At 44.0% G+C, this 12,951-nt stretch overlaps 1 protein-coding gene across 1 annotated transcript in view; it reads right to left on the reverse strand.

The window, feature by feature from the left end:
* xylt1 (xylosyltransferase I) overlaps positions 1-10,056 on the reverse strand; it is a 106,271-nt gene extending 96,215 nt beyond the window's left edge. Inside the window, exon 1 of the mRNA XM_036590495.1 lies at positions 9,751-10,056. Within this exon, the coding sequence (XP_036446388.1) occupies positions 9,751-10,056 (306 nt within the window). The remainder of the gene's footprint in view (positions 1-9,750) is intronic.
* Between the last annotated feature and the right edge of the window lie 2,895 nt (positions 10,057-12,951).

The raw sequence follows: 12,951 nt of genomic DNA on the forward strand, positions 1-12,951 counted from the left end.
TGCCGCTCATGTGATTTAAAATAAATTGCACAAAAAATTGTGATTTCGATATAAAAACTATTCATCTTTCAGCCGCAGCCTTCAGTCTCAGGCTTTAGGCCGCAGCTCACCAGATCCAGTATCTCCCGTATTACTGTGTAAATAAGGCGTATCATAATCATAACATGCACCAAACATCACCACAATACTAGTATTCTGCACATGCCGCGCAGCCCCGGTGCAGCCTCCCGGCATCGCTGTTTACAAGAACAGGTGACCCACAGAGGTGACAAAACAAAGAGAGCGAGCGAGGCAGTGAGAGAGTGAGCGAGGTAGAGGGATTCAGAGGCGGGTGTGCGTTCACAGAAGCGTTTTACAGCCTGTCACGGCTGAGTTGAGGAAAAGGTCAGCGGCGCGGAGGTCACCCTGTGCGCTGTCGGCCTCCAGCAGCAGCGCTAAAAGCCGAGCAGCAGAGACGAGTCTGAAGAAGCCCGTCACTCAGCGGGGGCAGAGGGGCCGCGCCGCTGACGCATCCAGACAGAAACATCAACACGCCGGCTGCAAACACTAAGAGGAAGTGGACGTTATCACCACAGATAGGCTGTAATTTCATATCAACCCCTTCAACTGCAGCCTTATCATTATTATTATTTTAGGGATTATTATTCAGTAGCTATTATGAAGCAGGTCATTCAGAGTGGTTTGGTGTTCTAGAGTCAGAACTGTTCACAGTGGTGGTGATAGGAACCAGGCGTCCACCTCTAAAAGCTCCCTCACAGAAAGTTCCTACATGAAATGGTTATGAATTCACTGCCTGATGACTGAGACGCTGTTTTATGATAGTTTAGAGAACTTAAACTCCATTCATGGTGGAGGGATACATGCAGGGCGCTGTGAGGCAAAATAGTCCCCAAAGAAAACTGATTATTTCAGATTGTCCACTATTTTCCATCATCAACATTCCATATAAACTCAGAAGACTCGTGTAGGTTCACTGGTGGTTCTGGATAGTAAATAAAATGTCTATATCTGTGTTGTAGTCATGGCGACCCCTGGTTCCTATCACCACCACTGTAAAGACATCTGCTCCAACACAGAAAACTGGTGGAATTTCCCTTCATTCATCACTATTAAGTGTAGAAACCTTCAGGAGGAGCAGGGGAGGAGCTATTTTACTGAGATTTGAACCTGGAGATGAGAGTTAAGTCTTATTTAATGTAAAGATAACAATTCTTTATATTTCTGCCATCATTTTTGGCATCAAAACTAACAAAATAAAAGTCAGTGTAGACTCACACCTGCTATACAGAACGCAAATGTAATTCACTATAAAACAACATCATTAAATACATAATCATATGTACATACTATATCAAAACGACAGCAATAAATCCAGAGCTCAGTGGATTCATGCTCTGATAAGGGAAATACACAGTCTGTAACTGCCTCCCTCCAAATACCAAACAACCGGCGTCCCGCAGCTCCAAATATTAGCGTTTAGAGTCGAGAGGGTGATCTATCTCAGACTGAACGGGTTCTAATTATCGCGTTCGATGGTGCGCATATTAAACTTTCAACAAGTCTGCTGAGATATTAAAAAGAAAGCGAAGCTGTTTTTAGTGTCTCGCAGTCTTGCTAGCACCTAAAAGCAGACTGCAACCCTTGCGGCACCAGAACGCGACCTGACCCGCTGCCCGTCTCCTCAGCCTCGCCATCAAGGTGACATCTCCTCGGTACGCAATGCGATCCCTGATCAAAGGCGGCGATAGAGAAAACGCAGCTAATCAGCTGGCCGTCCTCACATCAAAGGGCGTCATGTTAATATGATACTACACGATATCTATCGCCTGCTAATTACAGAATGTGTGATGTATCATGCATGAATGCCACATTCCTGCTTCTGCTCGAGGGGCGTCTGAGCTGCAGTGTGAAAATCACACGCCGTTTCATGTTCTGCGCATTTCAGGAGGAATATATGATCACATTTGCATTGCGTGACACGCTAAGCAGGTTTTCATGCACGTTAATTGAGCTGTGGAACAAACAGCTACAGTCTGGTATTGACCCGTCTATTCAGTTCACTTCTTAATTGATTAATTAATGAGGTCTGATCATCGGATAACATACTATCAACATATGACAGTGGCTCTGTAAGGAATACTCATAAATTTGGGCATGTTATTTATTTATTTATATCTATTCTCCAATGAAAATGTGATAAAAACTCATAAAAGACAAAATAAAACATGTCCCAGAGATTAATTTATGAAAAATAAAGCCTGCAAATACACATTTAAAGAGAAATTGTAGTTTTTATAAATGTTACGCATAAAAAAATGGCTAAGATGTAAAGCGATAAGACTGATATATGTAAATGAGCTCTGTTCTGATTGGCTGCCTTGTACTGTGCATCAGTCAGGGAAGCCGCCCAGGCTGAAACAATCCTCATTCAACATTAATTGTTAAAATTATTTATATTATTCAATAAAGGGAAATTTCCCATGAAATCTTGTAAAGTGGTGTTTTTCTATTGGCAGATAACTTTTTCTTTAAGTATGAAAGTTATCAGGACACTCCATTCATGGTGGAGGGATACATAATATGCAGGGCGCTGTGAGGCAAAATAGTCCCCAAAGAAAACTTATTATTTCAGATTTTCCATTATTTTCCATCATCAACATTCCATATAAACTCAGAAGACTCGTGTAGGTTCACTGGTGGTTCTGGATAGTAAATAAAATGTCTATATTTGTGTTGTAGTCATGGCGACCCCTGGTTCCTATCACCACCACTGTACAGAAATGGGTGGGATTCCCCTTGAACCCTTTAAAATCCCAGGCTTATTACACACTAAGGCTTATCATTCAATGCAAACTGAATGATGGACTTCAGTGCAAACTGGCTGAGCTATTCTTAGGTTTCAGAAGTGTGTAATAAACTCTGGGCCCGCCGGTGGACCCTGGCCATATAAGAGGTTCAACTAAAATAATTCATGTGTTCTAGTTAATGATGTGGACCAGGAGCGCTTGATAAAGGGGGAAGGAGAGCCTCCAGAGCGGAAATATATATTAAAGCGAGCAAGTATCACGCTACTAAAGCTCTGTACGGAACACAGCAGACTAATTCTACAGTCTACAGTAAAGAATACTTATTAGCGACTCCAGCTGAGGAGGGTGAAGGGGATATTTGACATATCACACGGCTCTGAGAACCGAGGACACGCACATTTCCGTCTGAGAAGACGAACAGAAGGCATACCACAGCGGTTCGTAAGAAATACTCCGAGTTATTAGTCTGCTCGAGTGGAAAAGGTGAACGCGGTATTTGACTCATGGCTCTGAGATCTGAGGACATGCACATTTCTGCCAGAAGCGGATAACCGAGAGAGAAAAGATGAGCTCGCGATGAGCATTTAAGGCAAAATAACGCGTCCTGCTGGGTGATGATGTGGGCCGTTAATGGGGGGAGGGAGGCTCTGCTGTGAGTGTCCAATAGAGAAATGTGCAAGTATTAAAGCAGACAAGAAGCTCTACAGCAGGTCTGCTCACAAATATGAGCAGATACTCACAGTAGTTCACTCCTGTGGAAAAGATAAACAAGATATCTGACCATTTCACTGCTCTGACAGCTCAGCACAGGAATATTTCACTAAAAAACAAGCTTTTTGGGTATTTAAGGTAAATAATGTGTTGTCTAGTTGATGATGTGGACCATTAATGGGGGAAGGAGATTGTCAAAGCGTTTAATTCAGAAATGTAGAAGAATTCAGAGCAGCGCAGAGCATATCTGAGAGACATTCTCCCAAATTTGTGAACAGTTGTTAACAGTAGTCCACACCAGTTCAGAAGGTGAAGGACATATCAGACCACTTAATGACCCTGAGAGCTCAGCACAGGGGGATTTCACTAAACAACAAGGTTTCTGAGCCTTTAAGGCAAAATAACGCGTCCTGCTGGGTGATGATGTGGGCCGTTAATGGGGGGAGGGAGGCTCTGCTGTGAGTGTCCAATAGAGAAATGTGCAAGTATTAAAGCAAGACAAGAAGCTCTACAGCAGGTCTGCTCACAAATATGAGCAGATACTCACAGTAGTTCACTCCTGTGAAAAAGATAAACAAGATATCTGACCATTTCACTGCTCTGACAGCTCAGCACAGGAATATTTCACCAAAAAAAAGTTAAAAGGTTCAAAGCACTTAAGGCAAAATACTGTCTCTGCTAGTTGATGATGTGGACCATTAACAGGGGAGAGAGACTGTCAAAGCACTCCATACCGAAATGTAGAAGAATTCAGAGCAGGTCCGAGACAAATTCTCACAAAGCTGGGAACAGTTGTTAACAGTAGTCCACACCAGGTCAGAAGGTGAAGAAGATATCTGACCATTTAATCAACAAGCTTTCTGAGCCTTTAAGGCAAAATAACGTGTTGACGATATGGAGCATTAATGTGGACGAAGACAGAAATGTAGAAGATTTCAAAGCAGCGCACAGCAGCTCCAAAGGAATTCTCAGTAATGTGAGTAGTTATTAACAGTAGTCCACTCCTGTGGGGAAGGTGAAGGAGATATCTGACCACTTATCGGCTCTCAGAGCTGAGCACATGGACATTTCACTAGCATTTAAAGCAAAACAATGTCTTGCTAGTTGATTAAGACCATTAATAAGAGGAGAGAGACTGTTAAGGCTTACAATACAGAGAGGCAGAAGAAAATAAGCAAGCAAGCACAGAAATTCTCACAAATTTGAGTTATTAACTGTAGTCCACTTTACTAGAGAACGACATCTGACCATTTCAAAAACAAGCTTTCTGAGCATTTAAGACAAAATGATGTCTGGGACCATTAATGAGGGAGGGAGACTGTTAAAGCACTCAATACAGAAATATAGAAGAATTCAGAGCAGTGGACAGCAGGTCAGAGAGAGGTTCTCACAAATTTGGGAACAGTTATTAACAGCAGTCCACACCAGTTCAGAAGGTGAGTTAAATATCTAGACATGTGACTAAAAAAAGCCTTCTGAGCATTTAAGGCAAAATAGTGTGTCTGCTAGTTGATGATGTGGAGCATTAATGTGGACGGAGCCTGTTTTCAGAATTTAAGCAAGCAATTGGCGAGCAGGTGTTATTAACAGTAGTCCACTCCAGCTGGAAAAGGTGGAGGAGATATCTGACCACAGACATTTCACTGCAAAAACAGCCTGCTTTGAGCACTTAAAGCAAACAATGTCTTGCTAGTTGATTTAGACCATTAATAAGAGGAGAGAGACTGTTAAAGCTTCCAGTACAGAGAAGCAGAAGACTTCAAGTAAGCACACTAAGAAATTCTCACAAATTTGAGTTACAACAGCAGCCAGTGGAAAAGCGAAGGAGATTTTCGACCATTTCAGGGCTCAAATAGCTGAGCACAAGCTTTCTGAGCATTTAAGGCAAAATAATGTGTCTGCGACTTGATGATGTGGATCATTAATGTGGAACAAGACTGTTCTCATATTTCAAGCAAGCAAAAAATACTGCAGAAGTTCTCACAAATTTGGGAACAGTTGTTATTAACAGTGGTCCACTCTGGCTGAAAAAGGTGAAGGAGATTTCTGACCGTGTAACAGTGCTGAGAGCTGAGCACATGGACATTTCACCACGGAAACAAGCTATCAGGGCACTGGCAAAATGGTGTGTTGTCCAGTTGACGATGTGGAGCATGTGGGGAGAGAGACTGTCAAAGCATTTAATAAAGAAATGTAGAAGAATTTCTACATTTCTCACAAATCTGTGAACAGTTATTGACAGTAGTCCACACTAGTTCAAAAGGTGAAGATATCTGACCATTTAATGGCTCTGAGAGCTCAGCACAGGGATATTTCCCTAAAAAACACGCTTTCTGAGAATGTAAGGCAAATAAAACGTCTCCTAGTTGTTGATGTGGAGCGTTAATGTGGACGGAGACTGTTTTCAGAATTTAAGAAGCAAAAATTAGAACAGAAATTCTCACAAATTTGGGAAGAGTAGTCATTAACAGTAGTCCACTCCTGTTGAGAAGGTGAAGGAGATATCTGACCATTTAACAGCCCCGAGAGCTGCGCACATGGACATTTCTCTAAAAAACAACCTCTCTGAGCATTTAAGGTAAAATAATGTGTCTGTTGACCATTAATATGGAGGAAGACATACATTTAGAAGAATTGGGTCTGATTTGAGTAGTTATTTACAGTAATCAACTTCAACGGGAAAAGGTGAAGGAGATATCTGACCACTTTGTGGCTCCGAGAGCTGAGCACATGGACATTTCATTAAAAACAACAAGTCTTTAAAGCAAATAATGTGTCTGCTAGTCGATGATGTGGACTAAAAATGTGCGGAGGGAGTCAGAAATGTACAATATTCAAAGTGCACAGCAGGTCTGAAAGGGATTCTCACAAATTTGAGGAGTCATTAACAGTGGTCCACTCCAGCTGGAGAAGGTGAAGGAGATATCTGACCATGTCGTGGCTCTAAGCGCTGACCACATGGACATTTCAGTAAAAAACAGCCTGCTTTAAGCATTTAAAGCAAACAATGTCCTGCTGTCCTGCTAGTTGATGTTGTGGAGCATTAATGTGGGAGGGAGACGGTTAAAGCGTCCAGCACAGACATGAAAAAGAACTCAGAGCAGCAGGTCTGAGAGAAATCCGCACTAATTCGAGTAGTTATTGACCGCAGACCACACCGGCTGAAAAGGTGAACGAGATATCTGACCATTTAATGGCTCTGAAAATAGCTATTTAGCTAACAGCTCTCCCTAAAAAACAGGTTGCTAGCTGTTATTGACATTAGTCCACTCAAACGGAAAGAGGTGAAGGACATATGTGACCATTTCATGGCTCTGAGAATTGAGCATGTGGACATTTGGAAACTAAACAAGCTTTCTGTAAGCCTTACAGGCAGAATGTGTCTGCTAGTTGATGTGGACTGTAAATATGGAGAGAGACAGAAATGTAGATGAATTGGGTCTCAGTTGAGTTCAATGGAAAAAGGTGAATGAGATATCTGACCATTTCATGGCTCCGAGAGCCGAGCACACGGACATTTCGCTAAAAATACAAGCTTTCCGAGCGTTTAAGGCACAATAATGTGTCTGCTAGATGATGATGTGGACTAATAATGTGCCAAAGTATTCAATACAGAAATGTAGAAGGATTTAAAGCAGCGCACTACAGTAGTTCTGAAAGGAATTATCACAAATTTGAGTAGTTATTAACAGTAGTCCACTCCAGTTGGAGAAGGTGAAGGAGATTTCTGACCATCTCGCAGCTCTGGGAGCCGAGCACATGGACATTTCACTTAGAAACTAGCCTGTATGGCAAAATAATGTGGACCATATATGTGGAGGGAGAAAATCAGAAGAATTCAAAGCAGCAAGTCTGATTTGAGTAGTTATTAACAGTCGTTCACTCCGTTTTAAAAGGCGAAGGACATTTCTGACCATCTCACGGCTCTGAGATTTGAGCACATGGACATTTCACTACAAAAACAAGCCTTCAAGGCAAAATAACGTGCCTGCAAGTTGACGATGTGGAGCACTGATGCACAGGAAGACAAAAAAGTAGAAGAATTTAAACCAGCTGGTCTGATGTGAGTAGTTAGCAAGAGTGGTCCACTTCAATGGACCAAGGCGAATGACCATCTCACAGCTCGAAGAGCGGAGCACATGGTCATTTCACGATAAACAACAACTTGTTGTTTAAGGCATTTAAGGGAAAATAACGTGTCTGCTAGCTGATGATGTGGAGCATCAATGTGGGAGAATTCAGAGCAGCACTACAGCAGGTCTGAAAGGAATGATCACAAATTTGAGTAGTTATTAACAGTAGCCAATTAAATAGGAAATATCTGACCATCTCACGGCTCCGAGAGCCGAGTACATGGTCATTTCACTAAAAAACAAGCCTTTAAGGCAAAATAATATGTCTACCAGTTGATGATGTGGAGCATTAATGCAGAGAGAGACAGAAATTAGGAAGAGTTCAAAGCAGCTGGTCTGTTGTGAGTAGTTATTAACAGTAGTCCACTCCACTAGGAGAAGGTAAACCAGATATCTGACCATTTTATGGCTCTAAAATCTGAGCACATGGTCATTTCACTAAAACAACAAGCTTTCTGAGCATTTAAGGTAAAATAACGTGTCTGTTCATTGGTGATGTGGAGCATCAGTGTGGAGGGACACCAAAAGCAGCAGGTCTGATGTGAGCAGTCATTCACAGCAGCCCACTTCAATGTAAAAAGGTGAATGACCATCACACTGCATGGACATTTCAGTACAAAAACAAGCTTTCTGGGCATTGAAGGGAAAATAACGTGTCTGCTAGTTGATGATGTGGAGCATTGATGTGGGGAGAATTCAGAGCCGCACTACAGCAGGTCTGAGAGGAATTACCACACGTAAATATTAAGTAACTATAAGTAGCTATAAGTAGCCCACTCCAGCAGAAAAGGTGAAGGAGATATCTGACCATCTCACGGCTCCGAGAGCCGAGCACATGGACATTTCACTAAAAACAACAAGCTTTCTACGCATTTAAGGCAAAATAATGTGTCTGCTAGTCAATGATGAGGACCATTGATGTGGAGAGACACAGAAATGTGAACTCAAAGCAGCTGATGTGAGCAGTTATTAACAGACGTCCACTCCAATAGTAAAAGGTGACTGACCATCTCACTGCTCTGAGAGCTCAGCACATGGTCGTTTCACTGAGAAACAAGCCTTTAAGGCAAATAACGTGTCTGCCAGTTGATGATGTGGACCGTACATGTTGAGGGAGACAGAAAAGTAGGAGATTTCAAAGCAGCAGGTCTGATTTGACCAGCTATTACCAGTAGTCCACTCCACTAGGAGAAGGTAAACAAGATTTCTGACCATTTACTGGCTTTAAGAGCGGAGCACATGGTCATTTCACTACAAAAACAACAAGCTTTCTGAGCATTTAAGGTAAAATAACGTGTCTGTTTATTGGTGATGTGGAGCATCAATGTGGAGGGACACCAAAAGCAGCAGGTCTGATGTGAGCAGTCACTGACCCTAGTCTACTTCAATGTAAAAAGGTGAATGACCATCACACTGCATATTTCAAAACAAGCTTTCTGAGCACTGAAGGTAAAATAATGCATCTGCTAGTTGATGATGTGGAGCGTTAATGTGGGGAGAATTCAGAGCAGCACTACAGCAGGTCTGAGAGGAATTCTCACAGATGTGAGTAGTTATTACCAGTAGTCCAGAAAATGAAGATTTCTGACCATTTAGTGGCTCTGAGATCTGAGCACATGGACATTTCACACCAAAAACAAGCTTTCTGAGCGTTTAAGGTAAAATAATGTGTCTGCTAGTTGATGATGTGGAAGAATTCACAGCAGCAGGTCTGATGTGAGTAGTTATTACCAGCGGTCCACTCCAGCTGGAGAGGGTGAAGGAGGTATCTGACCATCTCACAGCTCTGAGAGCCGAACACATGGACATTTGTCTAAAAACACAAGCTTTCAGCGCGTTCAAGGTAAACCCGAGTCTGAGCGCTGATGCTGGGAGCGCTTCTGTGGGGGAGGGAGCCGCACAGCTGTGCGGAGATCAGAGATCTTTCCTCACACGAATAAAAGCTCAACGCAACAAAAGCAGCCTCGCCGAAACGCGGCTAAAGCGGAGCATTAGCTCCAGCCCGCAGCGCGCAGGCATCCCTCAGCGGCCACGCAGGCCCGCTACCGCGGACGATCGGCCCGCTGTGTGTGCGCAGCCCGCTCTCCGTGTCTGCTTACCGGCTGCTGTCTGTGTCGGAGAGCCGCTCTGCCCGGCGGGGGTGGCGGTGGCTGCTGCCGCCTGTGGACGCCGCTCCTCGGGTACTCGACAGCGGCCAGCCGGTCCCTCTTCTCCCTGCCTCCTCCAGCGCCTCCTCCTCCTCCGGCGGCGGCTGCTCCTCCGTCCTCGCCCGCGCCGTCTCCCGAGTCCAGACTGCTGAAGTTCCACACCACGAGCGTCTGCAGCAGCAGAACCGTCAGCGCGACGATGAGAGCGGAGCGCGAGCGGCGAGCCGCGGACTTACGGGCGCACACGCCGGACACCATGATCCGGTACACAGAGCCCCCCGGAGCGGCGCGCGCGAGAAAGAGAGAGAGAACGGGGTGCCGTGCGTGTGCCCGCGAGTAGGGGCTTTTACAGTGAGAGAGAGAGAGAGAGAGAGAGAGAGAGAGAGAGAGAGAGAGAGAGAGAGAGAGAGAGGGGGGCGCAGCGCTGCGCCCTCGCGTGGTGACGCGAGCGCACTTCAGCGACAGCTTTAAAGGGCCCATATCCTACATTTGCCTTACATTTTAAACTACGCTCTTAAAAACATTCCATTTAGAACCATTTGCATGCTTAAATGGTTCTTTGCATGCTGAAATGGTTCTTCAGACTGATGGAGAAGTGTTGGATATGGTTCTGTATAGCACCAAAAAGGGTTCTGCTACTGTCTGGTCTCATAACAACAGCAGAACCCTTTTTGCTGCTATATAGAACCACTTTCAAAACCTTGTGGAACACATTTTCCATCAATCTGAAGAACCATTTCACCATGCAAAGAGCTATTTAAGCATGCAAATGGTTCTATATAGAACTTACAGTTCTAAATAGAATCATTCCCTTTTGTTACTGTGCCTTTAAGACTCATATATATGTAAATGAGCTCTGTTCTGATTGGCTGTGCAAAGCAGTCCGGGCTGAAATGTACCTTATAACTTAAGCATGAGTGGGAGGGGCTAAACTACTATAGCCAGATATAAGTGAATGTGTTCATTTTCATGACATCACAAAAACAATGAATTCTGGTTTGGTTCTGTGGCTTCAGTCAGTTTTCCCTATTTTAGGCCGTCCCCCGCAAACACACCCATGTGGGCCCACCACTTGTAGTGGAGCCCCTGTCAGTCGTGAAACTTGGGGGCACATGCCGGCCCCAATCTTAGGGCCCCGTGGTGGGATGTGTGTGTATATATATATATATCTCAACATATACACCAATCAGGCATAACGTTCTGACCACCTCCTTGTTTCTACACTCATTGTCCATTTTATCAGCTCCACTTACTATATAGGTGCACTTTGTAGCTCTACAGTTACAGACTGTAGTCCATCTGTTTCTCTGATACTTTGTTAGCCCCCTTTTACCCTGTTCTTCAGTGGTCAGGACCCCATGGACCCTCACAGAGCAGGTACTATTTGGGTGGTGGGTCATTCTCAGCACTGCAGTAACACTGACGTGGTGGTGGTGTGTTAGTGTGTGTTGCGCTGGTCTGAGTGGATCAGATACAGCAGTATCTATCTATCGAATTGTTAAATATTTTTGAGATTAAACTATTTTTCCTACTTCATATTAGTCTCTTGAGTCTATCTGGTAGAACTGAACTTCACTGTGTAGCTGAACACTTTATCCGACCCCCTTTGTGTGTGTGAATGTGCAGGCATATGGACGTCACAGATTACATTCACAACTTCTGTTGTTTTAAATTTAATCGACTGTTAATCTTAAATTTCTGAACTGATGATATGTGCTTATAAATACAATCTTCATCAATCTTAAAGGGGAGTCAGATTCTGTGGGGAGCGAGAATTCGGCACTACACCCGTCATCTAAAGCGGCTGCTATCTGCGATCGGCTGGAGTTTTGTTCATTTCCATAGCTCACAGTCAGTCGTACTGTGTCCTAAACAGCCTGCGGCTGGAGTGGGTAGTTTTGGCGGAGGTATTTACAGAAATTATTTGGGTGACTATTGACTTACAGTGTATGTTAGCATCGTAGCTCCAGCACGGAACTATTCCCTTGTCACACTAGGCATACAAAACAACTTCCGCTTTCAGTTGGAGGTCCGTCGTTTTCTTTTCTTAAATAATGTTGATGGAATATATTTGAATAGAAATATGTGTGATTTGTAAAACTGGAAGCCACTAGATTTTCATCTTTGTAGGTCCGCAAGCAGGTCAAAAGTGTTTTTAATGTATTTACATGCTTTTTTATCATAGCATTTGTACAGAATTGTTTGACATAAAGAAATGTCTTTCATTAAAGCAGGGGTTGTTTTCACAGCAGGGGGTCTCACCTCTCCCCTTTCATCCCTCATTGCTCCCTAGCAGCTCATTGTGTCACACAGAGAGCCAACAGCATCCTAATGCATCTGATAACAGATTCACAGGGGAAAAATATTTTATTTGATAATATTTATTAAGAATATTTGAGCCGATTTTCATTCCGCCAACAGAATGACCACTAGGGGGCACTGCAGAGGGAGGCTAAAGAAGCAGAAATTGTCTGCTGTAGGTGGAAAATAGCGTACGTTTGATTTCCTTTAATATGAAGCAGATCATTTTGATCTTTTGAGTGTCTGAGTCTGAGTAGGCCTCTAATCCCGAAGAGTGGGTCCTCCATTCGCTCATCTGCACGGATTCATCCTCTCCAGGTAAAAACTCTGAGTATCTCAGGGAAGATGAGCTATTTATCGCGGCGTCATTAAACGCGCTTCACCTCAGGGCGAAAGGGAATGAGGGATTTTCCAGCCATTGTAAGTTTTCCCAGGTGAACGGCCAGCCGGATTGACGGCTGCTGATTGTTGGTATAAAACCATCGGAATCTGAAGAACAGCGATGACCCTGTCGAGATATCCTTCCTCTCGAATGGGCCCGAGCGAGGCGCAACCTACAGGTTTGTTTTTAATCACGAGAGGCGACATCTCTCATCCTGCGCTCAGCATGGCCCTGTGCGACAAGGAGACTTGGTTTCCATGGGAATAAACCCTGTGTCCTTTCCTTCAGAGCGAGAGAGAGTGAGACAGAGAGAGAGAGGGAGAGAGAGCCAGGGTCTGTGTGTGGTCGTGCTAAGGCATATCAGGAGCGTGTGAGGAAGTGTCAGCACACAGGGCTGCTCTGTTTGTCCACAGCGCTGCAGACGACGGTGGCGTCACGCGAGCCCAGCACAGTCGCCCTGATGCTGTAGT

The sequence above is a fragment of the Colossoma macropomum genome, unplaced genomic scaffold (assembly GCF_904425465.1).
Source record: "Colossoma macropomum unplaced genomic scaffold, Colossoma_macropomum, whole genome shotgun sequence".
Lineage (NCBI taxonomy): Eukaryota > Metazoa > Chordata > Actinopteri > Characiformes > Serrasalmidae > Colossoma > Colossoma macropomum.